Below are 23,553 nucleotides of genomic sequence, written 5' to 3'. Positions count from 1 at the left end.
CTGGGGAGCAAACTAAGGTTTGAGGGCTGGAACTGGACCCGACCAGTGTCCTGTTTAATTAAGCCAGCTCTGATGGCATTTTGAAGGACCAATATTTGAGGAATGAGGAGGAAAGTTAGGGTCTGGCAAATTAGGGAGATTAGAGTGCAGTAACTGAGAGAAGAGAAAATGAACATCTTAAGGTCTTAAGGAAGACAATAGCATTGAATGTAAAAGCCAGGATCATGACTCACCTAGAGCTAGACATCCTGGAATGTGAAATCAAGTGGGCCTTAGGAAGTATCACTACGAACAAAGCTAGTGGAGGTGATAGAATTCCAGTTGAGCTATTTCAAATCCTGAAAGATGATGCTGTGAAAGTGCTGCACTCAATATGCCAGCAAATTTGGAAAACTCAGCAGTGGCCACAGGACTGGAAAAGGTCAGTTTTCATTCCAATCCCAAAGAAAGGCAATGCCAAAGAATGCTCAAACTCCTGCACAATTGCATTCATCTCACAAGCTAGTAAAGTAATGCTTAAAATTCTCCAAGCCAGGCTTCAGCAATACGTGAACCATGAACTTCCAGATGTTCAAGCTGGTTTTAGAAAAGGCAGAGTAACCAGAGATCAAATTGCCAACATCCACTGGATCATCAAAAAAGCAAGAGAGTTTCAGAAAAACATCTATTTCTCCTTTATTGACTATGCGGATCACAATAAACTGTGGAAAATTCTTCAGGAGATGGGAATACCAGACCACCTGATCTGCCTCTTGAGAAACCTATATGCAGGTCAGGAAGCAACAGTTAGAACTGGACATGAAAGAACAGACTGGTTCCAAATAGGAAAAGGAGTCCGTCAAGGCTGTATATTGTCACCCTGCTTATTTAACTTATATGCAGAGTACATCATGAGAAACGCTGGGCTGGAAGAAGCACAAGCTGGAATCAAGATTGCCAGGAGAAATATCAATAACCTCAGATATGCAGATGACACCATCCTTATGGCAGAAAGTGAAGAGGAACTAAACAGCCTCTTGATGAAAGTGAAAGAGGAGAGTGAAAAAGTTGGCTTAAAGCTCAACATTCAGAAAACGAAGATCATGGCATCTGGTCCCATCACTTCATGGCAAATAGATGGGGAAACAGCGGAAACAGTGGCAGACTTTATTTTGGGGGGCTCCAAAATCACTGCAGATGGTGATTGCCACCATGAAATTAAAAGACACTTACTCCTCTGAAGAAAATTATGACCAACCTAGACAGCATATTAAAAAGCAGAGACATTACTTTGTCAACAAAGGTCCATCTAGTCAAGGCTATTGTTTTTCCAGTAGCCACGTATGGATGTGAGAGTTGGACTAAGAAGAAAGCTGAGTGCCAAAGAATTGATGCCTTTGAACTGTGGTGTTGGAGAAGACTCTTGAGAGTCCATTGGACTGCAAGAAGATCCAACTAGTCCACCCTAAAGGAGATCAGTCTAGGGTGTTCATTGGAAGGACTGATGTTGAAGCTGAAACTCCAATGCTTTGGCCACCTAATGGGAAGAGCTGACTCATTTGAAAAGACCCTGATGTTGGAAAAGATTGGGGGAAGGAGGAAAAGAGGACGACAGAGGATGAGATGGTTGGATGGCATCACCAACTCGGTGGACATGGGTTTGGGTGGACTCTGGGAGTTGGTGATGGACAAGGAGGCCTGGCATGCTGCGGTTCATGGGGTCACAAAGAGTCGGACACGACTGAGTGACTGAACTGAACTGAACAGAAAGGGCTTGTCCAGTTAGGGTCAATGTAGCCTCACTGTACATGGAATTATGTGAAAGACTATTGGTCCATTTTAACCCCAAGATTCTATGGGTTAGGTTTCTGTGACCACATAAGAACTCTCCATTCCAGAAAGGAGCATTTCCCAGCAACTGTAAGTGTATATAAGATTGCTTCAGGTGTATCTATGCATATTTAAGAAATAAGATCATCTCTTTCACCCCTAGTTAATATATTATTGAAAGGCAGATGATTAGATCTATTTACTTGAACACAAACTAATTTTGTTTTTTGATGACTGTCCAAATGACAACCCACTCCAGTACTCTTGCTGGGGGGAAATCCCATGGACAGATTAGCCTGGTAAGCTACAGTCCACGGGGTTGCAAAGAGCTGGACATGGCTGAGCAACTTCACTTTCACTTTCTAGTGTGGCAACATCATAATGCTTATCCAAGTAGCATCAAACTGTCTCCCTAAACACTTACTATATACTCAAGACCTACACTAACGCCTTATGAGACAATGAGTTTTAGTTTTTGTTGACTGAACGCAGAAAAAAGAATTGAATGAAAAATTGAGAAGTAAAACTATGAGAAAATTAGAGAAGAAAAGGAAAAAAGATAATAGATGACATGGTACAGAAGATATTAAATTTCTGAATTAAAATAGAATATACTGAATTACTGGATTAAATAGAAGACACTGACTTGCTGAATAAATTCTCTTTGTTTCCCAAGTTCCAAGCATTTAGTTTGGGTATAATTGAAGAAATATCTTCTGAAGTAGGCCATCAGACATATGGAGACCATTGGTGGTTGCACGGTGACAGGTATGCAGAAAAAAACAAAATGATATGCATATGTGGAACTTGCATTTTCCAGAATTTACAGATAACCTCATACATTTTATCCCTAACCAGTAAGTGTATCATTACTTATATTTACTTCTTTCATTTATCAAACACTTTATGTGTCACTTGCATTCACTCAGTTAAACCTCATAACAGCCCAAATGAAGTGGGTTCTTCTATTATTCCCTTTTTATGAATGGGACAATACAAAGAGGGTAGGCAACTAGCCCACAGTCACACAGCTGGTAAGTAGCAGAGCCAAGGATTCAAACCCAAGCAGCCCAATTTTAGATTTCATGTTCTTAACCAGTATACTACGTTGCCTTTCTAAGTTTGAAGGTGGGAGAGAAAGCAGTGTTTTTTAATGTTATGGCTTTATCTAGGAGAACCTCAATAGGACTCTGTGAAAGATTTATACATACTCATAAATGTAAAGGCAGACTAAAGGCAAGCATCAGCTCAGTTCAGTTACTCAGTTGTGTCCGACTCTTTGTGACCCCTTGGACCACAGAACATCAGGCTTCCCTGTCTAGCACCAACTCCCGGAGTCACCCAAACTCATGTCCATTGAGTCAATGATGCCATCCAACCATCAAATCCTCTGTTGTCCCCTTCTTCTCCTGCCCTCAATCTTTCCCAGCTTCAGGGTCTTCTCCAATGAGTCAGCTCTTTACATCAGGTGGCCAAAGTATTGGAGTTTCAGCTTCAACATCAGTCCTTCCAGTGAACACCCAGGACTGATCTCCTTTAGGGTGGACTGGTTGGATCTCCTTGCAGTCCAAGGGACTCTCAAGAGTCTTCTCCAACACCACAGTTCGAAAGCATCGATTCTTTGGTGCTCAGCTTTCTTTATAGTCCAACTCTCACATCCATACATGACCACTGGAAAAACCATAGCCATGACTAGATGGACCTTTGTTGGCAAAGTAATGTCTCTGCTTTTTAATATACTATTTAGGTTGGTCATAACTTTTCTTCCAAGGAGTAAGCGTCTTTTAATTTCATGGTGGCAATCACCATCTGCAGTGATTTTGGAGCCCAGAAAAATAAAATCTGACACTGTTTCCCCATCTATTTGTCATGAAGTGTTGGGACTGGATGCCATGATCTTAGTTTTCTGAATGTTGAGCTTTAAGCCAACGTTTTCACTTTCCTTTCACTTTCATCAAGAGGCTCTTTAGTTCTTCTTCACTTTCTGCCATAAGGATGGTGTCATCTGCTTATCTGAGGTTATTGATATTTCTCCCGGCAATCTTGATTCCAGCTTGTGCTTCCTCCAGCCCAGCGTTTCTCATGATGTACTCTGCATATAAGTTAAATAAGCAGGGTGACAATATACAGCCTTGATATACTCCTTTTCCTATTTGGAACCAGTCTGTTGTTCCATGTCCACTTCTAACTGTTGCTTCTTGACCTGCATACAGATTTCTCAGGAGGCAGGTCAGGTGGTCTGGTATTCCCATCTCTTTAAGAAATTTCCACAGTTTATTGTGATCCACACAGTCAAAGGTGTTGGCATAGTCAATAAAGCAGAAACAGATGTTTTTCTGGAACTTTCTTGCTTTTTTGATGACCCATTGGATGTTGACAATTTGATCTCTGGTTCTTCTGCCTTTCATTTACCATTTTCCATTTCCTCAATGGCTGGTGGTTAATTCATTTATTCAGGTTGTTAGGTATTCGGGATGCAAGGATGAGTTAGATCTGCCTCTGGCCTTCAATAAACAGTATAGAGCAGGGACAAAGTATATCAAATGCTTTAAGAGAGTGTGATTAAAGAACTAGGACAGCAGTATACATAGACTATCATGTGAATGTAGACATTGGACATCTAAATCACAGTTTATCAGGAATTCCTCCCAGCAGAGGTGTTATTTCTATTGGATCTTGAGGGATGCATTGGACTTAGAAATACAGAGAATGGATAACAGCATTGTAGGCAGAGGAAATAGCAAAGACAAAGCAACTAGTGAAGGAAAGTACAATGCATTCAAGGACTGCAAGTTGTTCATCAGGACTGGGGTATCAAGGATACATGAGGAGGAGGCAGGTGAGGTTCAAGACTTAGTCAGAGGCCAAACCTCGAGCCTCTTAGGATAAATCAAGGAGTTTGACGTTTGTCTTGAAATCTATAGGGAGGGGTTGGAGTGTAATCAGGGAGGCATGTGATTGTATTTTTCTTGAAAAAATAATTCAGGCAAAAGTAAGAATAAAACAGATGGGATGGAACAAATGTACAAAGATATTTTGAAACTGTTGCATTAACCCGGACAAGTTATGGAATCTTACACTGAGACAAATAGCAATGTGAATGGATAAGAGGAAAAAAACTGAAAAGATACGTAGGATGTAGAATATACAAGAGAAAGTGATTATTGTATATTTAGAGAAAGGGTAGGAAGGAGTTTTCCTGGAGTGTGTTAGTGTTAGTCACTCAGTCGTGTCTGACTCTTTGTGATCCCATGGACTGTAGCCCACCAGGCTTCTCTGTCCATGAAATTCTCCAGGCAAGAATACTGGAGTGGGTTGCCATTCCCTTCTTCACAGGATCTCCCCATCCCAGGGATTGACCCCGAGTTTTCTGCACTGGCAGAAATTCTTATTTCTGCCATATTCTTTACCGTCTGAAGAGCAGGGAAGCCCTGATTAATTGTAAATACCTCTATTTTTAAGCCCAAATTATTCCCTAGTTTGGTTCCCATCTCTTAGCCAAAATTCTAGTGATGTAAGCTTTTACTTTATCTATAAACCAAAACAGAAAATTTGCCATTATCCTTTTTTTAAATTTTAATTTCTTGTGAGAGATACCTATCTTCTACTCTGTTGTACTCAAAATAGGAAAACATTTTAAAGTAATGGGAGCCATTTACCTAGCAGAGAATTTGAGAAGCAATCAGGAGAGAAGACAAAATGAATATGACAGAACTTCTGATATTTATTTTCCATTTGTCTCTTAGTAAGAAAATCCTGATTTTCACCTGACTGTATCACAGAGATAAAGGGACTGCGAGTCCCAGCCGCCTTTTTAGCTGGGTACAGCTATTTTACTATGGCTATTCCTAGAGAGTGGTGACCAAATTCTGGTTTGGGGAACTGTTTCGTTAGAAGGGCTTTAAAAAATATATTCCTGGTCTTTACCTCTGTAAATCCTAACAGTGGGTCTGTGGAGGTAACTGGGAATTTGTACTTCTTGAAAACTTTTGAGTTCATTCTGCAGTATAACTAGGATTGACTAGATGGACCTTTGTTGGCAAACCATCTTTCAACAAAGATGGACCTTTGTTGAAAACCATTACAACTCCTAAGTTTATGGGCTGGATGCCTAAGATATAATCTATGTGATAATAAAAGTTGGAAGAGGTTTTTGGCTAAGGGAGCAGAAGAATGGATTTACTTTTAGTCCTACATTTGGGCCACCTGTGGGAAATCTGGACTGAGTGAGGTATATAGTTTGGAATTGAGAAGAGAGATTTTGTTTGGAAATAGATGGTGGGAGATGAAGCCCTGGGAGAAGGCAATGGAACCCCCCTCCAGTACTCTTCCCTGGAAAATCGCATGGACGCAGGAGCCTGGTAGGCTGCAGTCCATGAGGTCACTGAGGGTCGGACATGACTGAACAACTTCACTTTCACTTTTCACTGTCACGCATCAGAGAAGAAAATGGCAACCGACTCCAGTGTACTTGCCTGGAGAATCCCAGGGACGGGAGAGCCTGGTGGGCTGCCATCTATGGGGTCACACAGAGTCGGACACGACTGAAGCGACTTAGCAGCAGCAGATGAAGCCCTGAGTTTGGGACGTCATCCTGAAAGAATATATGGAGTAGTGGGAAAATGGCTGAACATTTAAGAACACTAGTATTTAGGAAGTAGTGTGAGAAAGAACAGCAAATTGAAGATATCGGCAAGGAATATTTAGAGAAGATAAGATGACAGGACTGTTGTCATAGAAACCAAGAGAAGGGAGACCAGTAGAAAGCAGTGGTTAACATTAGCAAAAGTTTAAAAAACTCAAATAAGATAAATACGAGCAGAAAAGTATCCACCTATTTATAAAATGGTGACCCTGGTAACTTATGGGGGCAGATTTAGAGGAATAGGTTAAGAAGTCAAATGATGACCGACTGAGAAGGAAAAGGGATGTAAAAAATTAGAAAACCTCAGTATAAACAATTATCTTAAGAATTTGGCAATCAAGGGAAGATGAGAGAGAAAGTGATGGCTAGTAGGGAGAATGGAGGAATTTTTTCCTTTTTTTCAAATAGAAGAGCCCTGAGCATGCTAAGGAAAAGGAATTGGTGAAGAAAAACAATAAAAGATAAAGGGATGAGGAAATTAAAAAATGGAAATAATTCTTTTAGGAGGCTAAAGATAGTAGAGTCTAGGATATATGGGAGGAATTAGCTTTGGATGGGAGAGGCAACACTTCTATTAAAATTAAAATACAAGCGAGATGGCAATGGATGGATGCCAATGAGACTTTGGTATGAGAAGTGGAAGTTAAAGAAGTTCTTACCTGATGGTCTCTATTCTTTTTGGTGACATATGAGAGACTATTTGCCTTGCCTAGGAAGATGGGTGTCACAAGAAAAACGTCTGCCAAGAGACAACTTACTGTGATAGAATACCTAGCACAGTATGTTTCATGTAATGGAATTAGTGGCTAGAAGCCAAACGAAATGTCTATCATTAAATGAAATTGTATGCTGATAGAAATAGAATAATGAAGTAGAATTTATGCCCATAGAAGTATGAATATGAAACTGAAGTATGAAGCCAGTATGCTGGTTTAAAATAGACATTAAAATTAAAGATTAAATCAAGAGAGGACAGATGGTCAAACTGAGGGATATTTAATATAATCTGGATGCTCTTGATTAAAAGGTTAGTTTTTACTTCATGCAAAAGCAGCTGGGATGCATCATCATATTAGACCTGGTGGTCCTTTGCTCTCAGCATTTACTTGAGGAGACACAACTAGGTTCTTGATACCCCCAGGGTGATGATGAAAGCAAGCAGGTTAGTCTGTGGTGTTACCTGCCCTGCACTCTCCCCCAGCGCCCTTCATCCACTGGTAACCACTGGCACGTTGCCAAAGGGCTATGAAAACATTTGCAAGCTAAAAAAGGGAATTTTGCCTCCAAAAAATGAAAATAAGACTGCAAAACTGAAACTAATAACATTCTGTCAGTTTCATTGTCAAACTTCATATTCTTCACTTCAGAAAAACTCATAAGCACAGTGATTTGCCAGAAATCATTATCATAGCTGAATAATTTGCTCATAGCAAAATAATTTTAAACCAAAAACATAAAAATTTCCTTCAAATTAGCTTTCTATGTGTGTGTTTATAAAAATTAGAATGATGTGGCGTAGCTTAAAATATCTGATGTGATGTTGAAGACAAGGGATTGTAAAAGGCATAAGACATTTTACCCTTTAAAATCCCTGCTTTCTGTCCCTCCCACTGTAAGCAGCAAGTCTCCATGCCCTCATATAATTCACATCTTCCTCAAACTGGGAAATGCATTCCTTTGGTTCTTCTAGTTATTTACCTCTGTGTGTTTTATTTAGAAATAGAAATCCTTGTCCCCACTAAAATAAATTTTGGTGAGAATTAGAGTATCCTTCCCCATATTTGAAGTCATATTATGTTTAAGAGTAACACAGAAGCTAAAATTCCTGTAGTTGTTTTTAGGATATATGAGAGGGGTGGTTTCTAAATCTGAGAAGACAGTATACAGTGTCCAGATAATCTCTAATTTCTCCCCTACTCTCCTGTAGGAGACCCAGAGAATCTGAGGCATTCACAGTGTGCTAACACCTTTACCCTATGTCTCTCTTTCCCAAGCTGCAACACAAGGTTACGTGGTTCATACCAAGGCAGGCTATCTGCATAGCTCACAAAAGTCCTTTGTCACATAGGACTACATACATCATGGGATGGAGGTGGAGTATTTGGATATAGCAAAATGTCAGAGGGCTTGCTGGGATGGTAAGACACCAGCAGAGCATCAGGAATTCAGCACAATAGATGGTAAAGGAAAGAAAATAGAAATGATAGTAAAGGAAAGAAAATAGAAACGATAGCTAAAAGAAACCAAATACAAAATAATTTGAGCTTTTGGCATAGGGTTCTTAATTCTTGTCTTTTCATGCTTTATTGCCTCTGTGTGATGTTGACTGAATAATATACAATATAAGAGACAATGCATTAAAAGTTTTTGAGCTAAAAAGAATCTTAGTGTAGACATTGATGTTCACTAGAAATATTGATGAATTCAATACTTTCTGTGAAGTTTTACAGACCTTTAAATAAATGTCACTGGAGCCCATTTAATTCAGTGAACAAAAATATGTTGAATGCATGAATGTCTACTCAAATTTTTAAAATTAAATAAATAAAGTCGAGGGAGTTTGGGATTGGCATTCCTGATCCTTGCCTCCACTCTGCCCCTAGATATGTATATTGCATTGTAAGGTACTTTGTGGCTTTTAATTTTCTCATCTGAAAATGGAAATAAATTATACCAGGTTCTAGTTGCTAATATTCAAGTCCCTAAAACTAATGTGGACCATCTGAGCCCAGATGAGATTTGTAGCAAATTAATTAACTGGAAATATGAACTATTATGGCAACAGATCCTTCCCAGCTTGGCTGCTGCTCCTTGTGACTGATTGCCTGCTAAGTGCTGTATTAACAGTCTTGGATCATCGACCAATTTAATTTGAATGTAATTAATTCTATAAATGTGAGCTCTCTTTATTTACTTTCATTAAAATTAAATCATGACAAAAAGAAGATATATATCAAACTGCATGCCCTTGCTTCAGGTATGAGTCACATCTGGTTTCCATACAGTAATCTTGAACTTTCTTCAACTCACCTTTAATCATGCTTTTAAGAATTCCTGGGGCCCACATGCTTCTGGGAATTCTGATCATATGAGCTTCTGTCTAAAACATTTGAGTACTTCTACATTTCTGTGATTTGTTCCACGATCTAGAAAAGAACTGTATTCTTTTCTTTACCTAAAACAGTGTTGGAAATGTGTGTCTCTTAATTTATGCCTAAATAATTAATTATATGTTGAATTTTGTTTTGGAGATTTATTCCTCCCCCTCTTCCTTTTAAATAGGAATTTACTGACTGACAATGGCAGAAAGAGTCTTAGATAAGTTGGATATTCTTGATGAGCAAGCAAAGACCCTCTTGGCCACAAGAGCAAAGGTTTGTAAAATATGAGCTAAAATTCACTAACTTTGATCATTAAAAGGTTATCATTTCAAATGTGAGTGGGCTACAGGCTAATTTTTAAAAAGGTAATAATTGTATTAGTTAAAAGAGTCATTTATGAAATACTATAAAGAATTGATTAAATATACGAGGTAACTTCCAGCCAGCTGTAATGTTTGGTTATGATGCATCTAACCTGTTTTTTTTTTTTTTTTTAATCCTAAGCAGTCAAATAGTAAATGTGACTACTCCTGGGACTTCCCAGGTGGTTTAGTGACTAAGACTCTATGCTCCCAATGCAGGGACCATGGGTTCAATCCCTGATCAGGGAACTAGATCCCACACGCTACAACTAAGTGTTCACGTGTCACAACTAAAGACCCCACATGCCACGACTAAGACCCAGTGCAGACAAATAAATTTTTTTTAATGTGACTACTATAGTTTTTACTTATATGTTAAATGTAAAAACTTGTTTATTTGGTTCATTAAAAGGAAGAACATATTTGATATAGCTACCAAGTTAGAAATAAAGTTCTTAGAAAATAAACTGAAAAGTGTTTGTTGTTTAACTGCTAAGTCATGTCCGACTCTTTTGGAACCCTATGGACTGTAGCCTGCCAGGCTCCTCTGTCTATAGGATTTCCCAGGCAAGAATACTGGAGTAAGTGGCCATTTCCTTCTCCAGGGGATCTTCCCTATCCAGGGATTCAATGTCTCCTGCATTGCAGGTGGATTCTTTACCACTGAGCCAACAGGGAAGACTCAAAAGAATGTGACTATTATAAAATTAAATATAAGATATTAATAAATAATACAGTTCTGAAACACCAGATTTTTTACATGTGAGCAATTTAATTTGATTACAAAAAGACTTGTAAGATAATATAATAATGTGGATAAATGAAGTATATATAAAGAGCAATGGAGTTTGAGAAATCAAGGAGGACACCACAGAGAGAAACTCTTAAGTGAATGAACATTTTGCAAACCTGAAAATGAAAGCATTAATGTTTGAATAGTAATTTGGTTTTTTAATATTTCATAATTATCTCCTTTCATTCAGAAAATAAAGTAGAGGAATATGGAAAAGTGGAATACATTTGTTCTGTAATAGCTATCAAAATTTTGAAATACCAAACTAAGCATAACTTAACTAAAGCAAACCTGTTAGACTTTGACACCCCAAAGTTTATTGCTTTTTAATTTTTTTATTTTAAATGAATTGTAATTTACTTTAAAAGTATAATCAGAGATAAATCTATTAAATTTGTCACAAAATTTCTTTATACATAAAAGGTTAAGTTATAATTGGTAATAATAATTCTTACTTTTCCAGGAGCCTCCTTTGCACAAAGCATTTCCATGTATTTTCTCATTTTGTGTAACTATGCTTAATTCATGTGACTGACAGAAAATTCTCTTGAAGTTCTTTTAAAAGTATATAAAGTCATTTAAAAAATATTTTCTTAGTTTTCAAGTTATATTTTTGGAAACAAGTTAAGCAATATATATAGATATATATAAAGAAAATTGTACATAAGGAAAATTATATAAAGAAATATTAATAGTTTTGCGCCTCTTCCCTCTAATCCTTTCCTCTGAGGCAGACTCCTTTTAGCAGTTGAGGTTAAGTAAAGACAAATGTATGTATACAATCATACATTCATAATCGTAGACTCAATTCCATGGATGGAGGAGCCTGGTGGGCTGCAGTCCATGGGGTTGCCAAGAATCGGACACGACTGAGCGACTTCACTTTCTTTCTTTCCATTGTTCCTTTTGGAGAAGAAAATGGCAACGCACTCCAGTGTTCTTGCCTGGAGAATCACATGGACGGAGGGGCCTGGTGGGCTGCAGCCTATGGGGTTGCAAAGAATCGGACATGACTAAGCAACTAACACACATACAGACAAGATGTTACAGAAATAGTACAAATAGTTCCATGTACCTTTCCTCAGTTGACCCCCAAAGTGACATCTTACATAGTTGTAGTTCACTAGCCCAAACCAGCATGAGTCACATCCAGCACTGATACTGGTGTATTACTGTTAACCAGACTACAGACTTTACCCAGTCATCTCCATTTTTTGACCTTTATTCATTTGTATCTGTAGTTTTATGCAATTTTATCACATTACAGATTGTGCAAACTACCATAATCAAAGCATATTACACCTCCATCCTATAAAAGTACTCCCTCATGTTACTTCTTTGCATTTGGATCCACTTGTTGTTATTGTTTAATCACTAAGTTGTGTCCGACTCTTTGTGACCCCATGGACTGTAGCCTGCCAGGCTCCTCTGTCCATGGAATCTTCCAGGCAAGAGTACTGGAAAGGGTTGCGATTTCCTCCTCTAGGGAATCTTCCCAACCTAGGGACTGAACCCACATCTTTTGCATCTCCTGCATTGTAGACAGATTCTTTACCACTGAGCCACCAGGAAAGCCCATTCCCCCATCCCAATTCTGTCTCTATCCCCAGCAATGACTAATCTATTCTTCATATCTATAGTTTTATAATCTTGAGAATGTTATATAAATGAAATTATTCAGTGTGTAAAATTTTGAGATTGACTATTTCACTATGCTCTTGAGGTCCATTAAGTTTTTGCATGAAGTAATAGTGGGGTTTTTTTTATGGTAAATAATATGTAAAATTTACTGCTGAGTAGTATTCCATTATATGAATGTACAGAGTTTCAATTGCTTACCCACTGAAGGATATTTCATTGTTTTCAGTATTTTGCTTTTAAAAATAAGGCTGCTAAAAAAAATAAGCTGAAGTAAAGCTGCTATGAATATTTATGTACAGGATTTTGTATGAATGAAAGTTTTATTTCTTTGGGGTGAATGCCCAAGAGTGTGTGCCAGTGCAGTGTCTGTCTCTCAGAATCAACCAGGTTAGAGCCACAGGGTTTGGTTTGAGTTCCCCCTCCCTGTGCCTCAGTCTGGAAATGCCCTTCAAGAATAAGCTAGGCTATTGTAGGGTTGACTTCATTTGTTTCTCTTTCCTCAGGGATCACGGTCCTGCTCTGCCTGTTTCCTAATGCCTGATTGTAGTTTTCATATACTTTGTCTGGTTTTCTAGTTGTTTATAGCAGAAGGGCGATTCCTATAGCACTTAATCCCTCACTGGCAGAAACAGAAGTGCTCATATCCTATGATTTCCTTTTCAAGTTATTATTTCTTTATTCCTCTGTGCAGTTCTCTGAGAGAGCTTTTTAGAGAAGATTTTCAGCTCCTTAACTCACTCTTTAGCTTTACCCTTTTTGCTCTTCAGTCCATCTGTATAAATACTTCAACGGAATTCTCTTCTGATTGCTTTCTTAACTCAATTTCTGGCTCTGGCTCCACCATGTATGCGGCTCCAGGAAGAGAAGTGGGTTGGAGGGACCTGCCTGCTATGGCTCCAATAACTCTACAAATTAATAATTGTCTTTGCTGAATATATAGGTCATTCTTAAATTCGGAACTTTAGAATTCTAAACTTCAGAGGAAACCTTCATGAGCATCTAGTCCAACACCCTCACTTAATAAATGGGAAAAGAGTCTGTACACAAGGCCTCCAATTTTCAGTCTGCATTATTTTTCCATTGTTGCCTGCCACATAAATTCTGTGCATGAGGGTGCATGTATAAAGTGAGATTAATTTTGCCCTTTCCATACAGGGTTTTCCTCATATGAAATGTACTCATTTTTTTCACTGTGTTATATTTTGGATTTGTTGCAGAAAAACTGCCTTCAGAGTCAAGTAAAGAGAAAGATTTCAGTGATACCCCTGACGTTTGATTTCCAGTTGGAACTTGAAAAGGATATTGCTACCTCCATATCTAAGACAAACTCAAAGATCACAAAAGACAGATCATATGGCACTAAAAAACCAAAAAGGTTATCATTATAACTACCTGCAACTTTCAGTCTGAAGTTTTAAAGCATTATTTTTATTGACTTAGATTGTGCAATCTATATTAAATGTAAGCTTTGTCAACATAGGTATATTTCATAATGGTTATGAGTTACAGTATGCTAGATTAGTATTCTGAATACTGGTTTATAAAATATTTATTATAATATTTCACCATTGTAGATGATAATTGTACATAGTAGTTATAATTCTAAATGTTTAAAGAAAGACTTCTTGAGCTTTATTATATCAATCCAAGTTAATATCAGGATTTATTTCAAGCTTCAACCAATATATTGCAAAAAAAAAAAAAAGATATTCCTAGAAAACTAAGTAAGGCAGTTTCTCTGTGTACTTACAAGGGGTAGCCTGAATATGTAATAATTGGTCTCTCACTGGCACTATGCATGTATGTAATGAGGTATATTTTTTTAGGCACTAGAAATGTGGAGGAGATCCAAGACAAAAGAAATAGTAAAATGTAGAATCAATAAGACTTCAAATCAATTGGGCATTTGTGGTAGTATCAATACTGCTGTTACCTTATTTATTTTTATTCTGTAGTAACTCAACTTTCTGGTGGGCTTCCCCAGTGGCTCAGTGGTAAAGAACCTGCCTGCCATGCAGGAGACCTGGGTGTGATCCATGGGTCGGGAAGATCCCCTGGTGAAGGAAATGGCAACCCACTCCAGTATTCTTGCCTGGGAAATCGCACTGAAAGAGTAACCTGGGGGGCTATAGTCCATGGGGTCACAAAATAGTAAGACATGACTTAGCAAATAAACAGCAAAAACAACTCAATGTATTAAGGACAGTTTCACAGATGACAAACCCAAGTCTTGATGAGCTAAAATGATCTGCCCAGAGTCACACAGCTAGCAAGGGGCAGACGCTAGATTTAAATACTAGCTAGATTTAAATTTCAGAGCCTACATTCTTATCATTACCACTTTCTACAGACTGATTTCCAGCTTTTGGTCTTGGTGACTAGATGTATTTTGGTGTTTTGTACTTAGGTAGGGATCATAGGTTGAAAAGCAGATTGGGGTGGGTAAGAGATTAGAACAAGAAATGCTGAGCTTTGGGACATCCAGGTGGTGGTATCTAAAAGACAGTTGAACAAACATGTCTGAATATAAAGTAAAACAAGACCATTTAGACTCAAAATACAGCTTACTCAACTGTATTTTTGTTATTTATGATTTACCAGGAAACATGTCAGAACATGTTTCCATTGTGCAGAAAAGGAGTTTGTTTCTAGCACAAATAAATATTAATGGTTTACATACTTTAGCTTTATCACAAACTTCTTTCACTACTACTTTGTTTTTCTGTAGATATGGCCAATACTTTTACTTCAAAATCATTTATAGATCTATCCATGTTAAAATAGAATATTTTAATAATACATAGAACAAGTTGCATAAAATAGAAGTTGGGCCCCACTCCTACATGAGCCAACATGTCAGATCTGATTCACACAGATTTCAGCTCAGCCTAAAACTTACATCATAATCATGACCCACCAGTACCAGAGTAACTCCTACCAACTGCATGCCTTTTTCATTTTTGATCTCTAGTCTACTGCTATTCAAAGTGCTATCTTCCATCTGGCAGCATTGGTATCACTTGGCAGCTTGTTTGAAATACAGAATTTTCTGACCTCATCCCAAACCAAAGCTGTAGTTAACAAGATCCCCCAGGTAATTTCTGTGGACTATCAATTGAGAAGTACTACTCTAGCCTTTCAAACATGGAGGAATCATTAAATACAGATTGTGGGGCCCCACTGGCAGAGTTTTTGATTCTGTAGGTCTGGGCTGGGGCCTGATAATTTGCATGTCTGGTTAAGTCTCCAGGAGACACTGATGCTGTTGGCACAGGGACCACCCTGCTCTAGCTGTGCCCCCACTGTAATCATGCTGGTCAAGAAGCTCCATGCTTCTTCTTGAATATATGGATATCATAGCAACACTCAACTTGGTGTTATGATCACCTAGATGAAACATACCTAGGGTTGAACTGTAGTTGAGTTTTGTTTTCAGAACAGTGGTTTTTAACCCATCTGCATATTAGCCAGAGAGCTTTAAAATAATTGGATTCAACTTTAATTAGTTTGGAGTAGGGCCCAGGCATTACTATTTTTAAGGTTTCTCAGATGATTCTGAGAAAAGCTAGGATTGAGAATCATTAAAATTCATAGGGCTGCTTTCTCAGTTACTCTTACTCCCAGAGAGATCTTTTCCATGTTACTATTAGCTCAAGATTTCTGCATTTTTCTTGTATAGGTGGGAACTGATAAAGGTGATGGCCACAAACACCCAAAATTTGCTGGAAGGACATTCCTGGGATTATTTTACTGATAGGCAGAGAGTTTTATAATCATTTGAAAATCTCTCTCAGTCTTTTGCCTTTCATTTGTCCATGGTCTTTAAAACTTGTCAGCAAACACCAAAGCTACTCTTCTTTGCAACTTTTCATAATTGGACCTTTTACAAAAGAGCCATACTCATTTTAACAAAAGTCTTTTTAAAAAATTACCTTGAACATAAGTTTTAAAAGAGAAAAAAGTGATCTCTTCCATACTGGATTCTCAAGTGAAAATGGCAAATTTACCACTTATTAAGTGGTAAGATCTAGGAAACAAGTTAGGGGTAAGTAGACATATTAAAAATACTTTTTCTTTAGGTTAATAGGGGCTTCTCATTAGAAAAATCACTTTCCTAAAAATAAATCCAAAAGAATATTCCTTTTAGAAGTATTTTCATGATAGAAGGATAAACTTGCATACAGGAAAGATAATGAAATATGAACAGAGAATATGATTACAGCCTATAATGAAATTTAATCAGTCAAATTCTGTCTTCCTTAATTCAATATGCATGTCTTCTACTCTGTGTGACATTAGCCTGGCATAGAGATTAAGAAGATGGGGATTGTTTGCCACTGGTTCATTGCAAAAGAATCTTCTCTTTCACTGCCTGGTGCTACCTGAGTCCCAAATAGCTTGACCTTCATAGTTGCTGCAGGAACCCACACTCACTGAAATGAGTAAAGAACCACAGGCCATTTAAGGGGACTCATATGAAGGAGGGAGATAAAACTAAACTCTCATTAACAGGTGACTCCTAATGAAACACATTTAAGGGAGGAAACAGAGGAAACTTTACAAAATCTCTCTCAAACAGGAGGAAAGGGGATTTAGAAAAAAAGACTTTTTAAATCAAAAACTGAGTAGAGAAATTAAAAATAGAATACAGATGAAGACTGCATCAATAATCTAGACGATCAAATAAAGACACAATCTTATAAAAATACCACCCCCCCCTCACCCCCTGCCACAAAATGAAAATAAGGTTAAAAAGAAACATGTAGGTACAGTTTTAGGATATTCAATATGAAAATATACATTTAATAACTAAATCAGGAGAGCAAGAAACAGATGATGAGGAAATAAAAGAATTATAAGAAAAAAGTGTCATTTAAGACAAACTTGAATTTTCAGATCTAAAGCTTTAGCAAGTACTAGACTTATGGTAAAATTACTCAATTTCAGACAGGGGAGAAAACAGCAGTTAATTACAAAGGAAAAGATAGCAAATAAGATTCCTGTCTCATCTGTATCTCTGAGGTTAGAAAACGGTAAAACCTTTCCAACTTTTAAACAGAATGGCAATCCAGAAATCTGCTCTTTGGGTGAATCATCATTTATATTTGAGAACAAAACAGAGACAAGTTTTTGGACTTGAAAGACTTTAGAATGTAATCTGCTTATTTATTCTCCCTGAGGAACCTACTTGGAGAAATATTTTTATCCAAATTTAAATTAAATATGAATAAAATAAAGATCCAAACTGAGTATCTTTACTACACAAAAATGTATTTGAAATTTTCCCATGGTGCCTGAATGAAACTCTGGATTTCCATCTCAAAATGGCTACTCTATAAAAACATAAAGCATTCCAAAGAATTACCAGGCAAGTGTTCCCTAAGAGATTTCCAGTTGAGAAGAGGCAGCCTTAGCTCAGCTGCCATGCTTCCACCTGAACGGTACTTTCTCTGGTTTTCTTTTGTGTGCCAGTGCCACTGGCATGGTCCATTCCAGGCCCCTGCAACAGCCTTCCTTTAATTCCAGCCCATGCAGCACAAATCAAGGCCTTTCCCTGTGTCCCCTTTAACTCAACTGCAACAGGATATAATTTCACAGGGGATTTTTCTAACTATAAGACAAAAAGGGGGAGGGGAAGAGTTAAATTTTTTACAAATCCACATAGCCCCAAACCAATACAACTTACAAAAAACAGGTTTATAATTTAATGCTAGTGAAGTCACCTACCAAATTTATAAGTCCAAGTCCAATTCCTCATATTTTTTTTGAGAACACAGTACTAGGAACACAAGTTTTATTCCTAGACTCTCATCCCCGCCATTCCTTCTTTCTACTGTTGGGAAAACTCTCCACAGGTGTCTTGTATTTCTGTACATTTGTGAGCAAAAGCACTGGCTGCCTTTGTTCCTATCTTTTCTAGGACGTTTGTATAGCAGACAGCCTTGGAAGACAAAGAAAGTGCCCTCTTCTGAGCAAGAGCAGGAATATTGCTGCTGCTGCTGCTAAGTCGCTTAAGTCGTGTCCGACTCTGTGCGACCCCAGAGACGGCAGCCCACCAGGCTCCCCCGTCCCTGGGATTCTCCAGGCAAGGACACTGGAGTGGGTTGCCATTTCCTTCTCCAATGCATGAAAGTGAAAGTGAAAGTGAAGTCGCTCAGTCGTGTTCGACTCCTAGCAACCTCATGGACTGCAGCCTACCAGGCTCCTCTGTCCATGGGATTTTCCGGGCAAGAGTACTGCAGTGGGGTGCCATTGCCTTCTCCGGAGCAAGAATATTACTGCCCATTAAAAAGATCTGGGTTCCCTAAACCCAAGGTTCCAGTCCTGTAACATAACCCAGTGTGGGTGCTGATGTCATCTGGCCTTCTGCTTATTGCCCTGTGGAACTGGGGCTCAGAGAATTCATGCAGAAGATCCCACTCCTATTGCTGTGTGTGATAAATAGTCCGTTGTCTCTGAACCATCAGTCTTGTGTCTTCCAAAAGAGATGAAATTGTATCAGGCCAACTTGTTACTTTGTAAGTAGGGTCAAATCTCTGACTTTTCACAGCTCTCCACACCTAGTTGGAGGGAAGGAGCTAGGGGTAGAATGACAGAAACCTTGTTGCTTCTCTTAAACTGAGTGGTACACAAAATTGTGGCTCATTCCTCAGTGACTAATAGAGTATTCTTGTCCAGGTGCCTCTGAGCTTAGAAGGAACCTATATCACAGCTATTATATTTATCCTATAAGTCTACCTGCTTCTAGGTAGCAGGATTTATAATTTAGTTATACCTAAACTAAGTCCACAAAATTAATCCATATAATAAAATTTTAAGTAAGAAGGAGAACAACATGATAAGGGACTATGTAAGCTAAAAATGAAGTGATTAATTGAGGACAGAGTTTATGTAAAGTTTATTTTACACGTACCTAGCACTTAGTTCAGTTTTTTTTTTTTATAAATTAAGTGTGCATTTACTAAAGGACCAATAAATAAAAAAGTAAATAAAGCTGTCATCTCCCAGGAATTCCACCAAACTTTGCTTTCCTCTCACAAGCACTTTGAATCTTTAAGAGTATTTTGCAAAATTAGCATGTTTAAGACCTCCCCAAAGAATGTTAAAATGACCATAATTTGAGAAATTGAAAGGCACAGTACTAGTAATGGGAAAGGAAGAGCTATAAACATGGATGTAGAAGAAATTAAGATAATTATGAGTACATTGCTTCCCAGTGGCTCAGTGGGTAAAGAATCTGCCTGCAATGCAGGAGATGCAGGAGACACAGGTTTGATTCGTGGGTCCAGAAGATCCCCTGGAGGAGGGCATGGCAACCCACTCCAGTATTCTTGCCTGGAGAATCCCATGGACAGAGAAGCCTGAAGGGCTACAATCCATGTTGGATGCAAAGAGTCGGACATGACTGAAGCAATTGAGCACACGTATAACTATGCTGCTTTGAAGCATGAGTCTGGTAATGGATGATCTGGGAAACTATAAATGGTGAAAATAAAATTAACAACGAAGAAAACATAAATAAATCAATAGCTAGAAAATTTTGAGAAAGCTGTCAGAAAACTATCTTTTACCAAAGCACCACCCTGAAGTTGTGTCAAGGTTGAGTTTCTTCAAAGAACTATTTAAATGATTTCTGAGCATAGACAAAGATGAAATACTTCCAATTTTCCTCATAAAGATAACTTTGATCCTCAAGTCTGACCATAAGAATATAAAACCATTACAGTATTTCACTTATAGATTTTTTAAAAATCTAAAATAAAATATTACCCGTTTCATTGTCTGTTCTCAACTCAGGACCATATAAAGCAGTTTTATATGTCTCCATTTCATTCTGCCCATTTTTGGTTATTAAAAGCTTGTGCAGTTTAGTATTTTGATCCTACATATTAGTCAAGGCTTTCCCTTCCCCATATGTAAGTCTAGTGACATTGGAGGACCTGAAATGAAAAGGGTATGGCCAGCAATTTGATTCTTTCTGTCCTAACCTGTAAGTGGGGGTGGGTGTGGTCTTCTTCCAGCACATCTCCTCCTCTTCCCTCTTTTAATCTTTTTTTCTCCTTCTGTTAGGGGAACACTGTTGTGATAGAGCCAGCTCCCACCAATTCCTTAGAGCTGAGTGTTGAATTTGCAGGGATTTTGTGAGATCATTGTTAAATACAGTCATTATTTAAATTAAATATGTAAACTAAAAATGTAATGACATATTAAAACAAATACTGAAAACGCATCATTTCCTCATTATTTTCTTATATTTTATTATTATCTATTTTTTTGAAGTCCCTTAGTTTGCTTTTATTTCATCCAACAGAAGGTTCTATTTATGCAAGGGATCAGACACTGGGAATTAAACCTGGGAGAGAGCAGGAAAAGGGAAAAAATAGCCACATCCACTATCACAGATGGGTCTTCCCAGAACTACTGCGTGGGGGTGAATGAGAGAGTCTGGAATTCATCACCTTCTCTTTCCTCCCTTCCCCCCTTCCTGACAGGGAGGTCTGTTGTACCACAGTTCATGGATCACAAAGAATTGGACACGACTTAGCAACTAAACAACATATTCTGCAAATGTATTTGAAAAAATACCTTTTTTAGATAAGGATTAAAAAAATCATCTCCTTAACAAGACAGTCAACACCATTAGGGTGGAATACTTGACACATTCCATTTAAATTAGAAATAGGATGCCCATTCTAGTATACCTAACTATTGTGGAATTATTTGTCAATGATATTTTTACATAAGAACATGAGATACATGTTCTTATGTAAATGCATGTTTATTATACCTAACATGAGATACATGTTAGGTATAAATATTTACCTAATAACATAATATTAGGTAATAATATAATATTAAAATAATATAAATATTTATATTTATTATATTATTTATAATAATATTATATTTATTTAATATTTATTTATTTAATAAATAATTCTTAGTAATTACATTAATTAAACAATAATGTTTAATTAATAAATATTTTAATATTTATTTTATATAAATATATTTATTATATTATTTATAATAAATATAATAAATTTATTATATTATTAGGTAAATAAAATTTTACCTAATAATGTAATATTAGGTAATAATATAATATTAAAATGATATAATAAATATTTACCTATTATAAATATTTATTGCTGCTGCTAAGTCGCTTCAGTTGTGTCCGACTCTGTGGGACCCCATAGACAGCAGCCCACTAGGCTCCTCTGTCCCTGGGATTCTCCAGGCAAGAACACTGGAGTGGGTTGCCATTTCCTTCTCCAATGCATGAAAGTGAAAAGTTAAAATGAAGTCACACAGTCGTGCCCGATTCTTAGCGACCCCATGGACTGCAGCCTACCAGGCTCCTCCGTCCATGGGATTTTCTAGGCAAGAGTACTGGAGTGGGGTGCCATTGCCTTCTCCAATAAATATTTATTAGGTAAATATAAATAAATATTTACCTAATAATATAATAAATTATTATACCTAACATGAGATACATGTTCTTATGAAATACATGTTATTTGTCCATACTAGTATACCTAACTATTGTGGAATTATTTGTCAATGATATTTTTACGTAAGAACATGAGATACAAATTTAAATGTTTTGAAAAGAACAGATTAATTATTTTACAAAGATTAAATGATTGTTTACTGAAAATCCTAAAGAGAATAAACTGAAAACTCACTGCAGGTTATAAGATTTTAAGAAAGTTCAATGAAAATTTACCAAAACAATTTATACATTCAACAAATACTTATTACACAGGTACTATGTGCCAGTCACTCTCCTGGGTGCTAGGAATACAACAGTGACCTAAACAAAGACCCTATCCTCAATTTACATTCTAGGATAAGGTTCCCAAACTAAATAAATAAATCAACATATAATGTAAATTTACTAGTGACAAATGCTATGAAGAAAAATACAGTAAATTAATGGAATTAGGATTGATAGGGATTACTTTAGATGGGAGAGGATGAAAAAAGACCTTTCTGGAAAGGTGGAAATTTGAGTAGAGACTTATGAAATAGATCACTTATGATTTGGGTGAGTAAGCCTCTCAATATATAGGGGGAGAATACTACAAGCAGAGGACAGAGCAAGGGCCAAGGTCCTGAAGTAGGAGCTCAAGTTCCTTTTCTTAAACCAAACAGCCAGAAAACTCACTCTGCTTCCATGTTGAGGGGAGGGGTGAAGGGATGCACAGAGAGGCCTGGAAGGGGCATTCAATGGAAACTCATCTACTTAGAAATATAAGAATTGAGGAAAGTTTCTGTCTTTCAATGAGAATTTTGAATTTTATTCAGTGTGACGGGAAATGGTAGGAGGGAAATGACAATCTCATTTACATTTTATGAGTGTCATCATGGGTTGTATTGGGACCATTGGGTGCAAGAGAGATAGCAGAGCAGACAGAAGAAGGCTAGAGATGTGGAGTAGTTCAGATGAGACATGAAGGGGCCTTGGAACTAGGACAGACGTGATGAGGAAAGAAGCTGTTCGATTTGGAATGTGTTTCAAAGAAAGATCCAGTGAGATTTGTTGAGATATCAGGAATGGGAAATGAGAGAAACAGAAGTCAAAGATGACTGCAGAATACACTTGAAATCTGAAAGAATTGGTATAGACCATCTTATTTATGAAGCAGAAACAGAGTCACAGATGTAGAAAACAAATATACGGATACCAAGGGGGAAGGAGGGGTGGTGGGAAGAATTGAGAGGTTGGGATTATATACACTATTGATCCTGTGTGTGATGTGGATAACTAGTGAGAACATACTGTTTAGCATATGGAACTCTACTCAATGGTCTTTGGTGACCTAAATGGGAAGTAAATCCAAAAAAAGAGTGGATATATGTATATGCAGGCTTCCCCAGTGGTTCAGTGGTAAAGAATCCGCCTGAAAGGCAGGAGACACAGGAGACGAGGGTTCAGTCACTCAGTCAGGAAGATTCCCTGGAGGAGGGCATGGCAACCCACTCCAGTATTCTTGTCAGGAAAAATCCCATGGACAGAGGAGCCTGGCGGGCTGTGGTCCATGGGGTTGCAAAGAATCAGACATGACTGAAGCAATTGAGTACGCACACACAAGTATGTGTGTGGCTGATCCACTTTGCTGTACAATAGAAACTAACACAAAACTGTAAAGCAACTATATTCCAATAAAGGGAGAAGGCCCTGGCACCCCACTCCAG

The 23,553-nt window shown here is 37.6% G+C and overlaps 1 protein-coding gene across 2 annotated transcripts in view; it reads left to right on the top strand.

Moving 5' to 3' along the window:
* LOC147375560 (uncharacterized protein C1orf141 homolog) overlaps positions 1–23,553 on the top strand; it is a 51,288-nt gene that overhangs the window by 4,344 nt on the left and 23,391 nt on the right. Inside the window, exons 2-3 of one of the 2 annotated variants that reach the window (XM_086390501.1) lie at positions 9,737–9,828; positions 13,569–13,726. In XM_086390501.1, the coding sequence (XP_086246627.1) occupies positions 9,754–9,828; positions 13,569–13,726 (233 nt within the window). In that variant the 5' untranslated portion in view covers positions 9,737–9,753. The remainder of the gene's footprint in view (positions 1–9,736; positions 9,829–13,568; positions 13,727–23,553) is intronic. The other variant, XM_086390503.1, reaches the window with a different exon arrangement.

The sequence above is a fragment of the Bos grunniens genome, chromosome 3, assembly GCF_055505025.1.
Source record: "Bos grunniens cultivar Pamir isolate PY7600 chromosome 3, Bosgru_T2T1.0, whole genome shotgun sequence".
NCBI classification, from domain to species: Eukaryota; Metazoa; Chordata; class Mammalia; order Artiodactyla; family Bovidae; genus Bos; species Bos grunniens.
The sequence above is the reverse complement of the archived record's forward strand: the minus strand, read 5'-3'. Positions and strand labels throughout refer to the sequence as shown.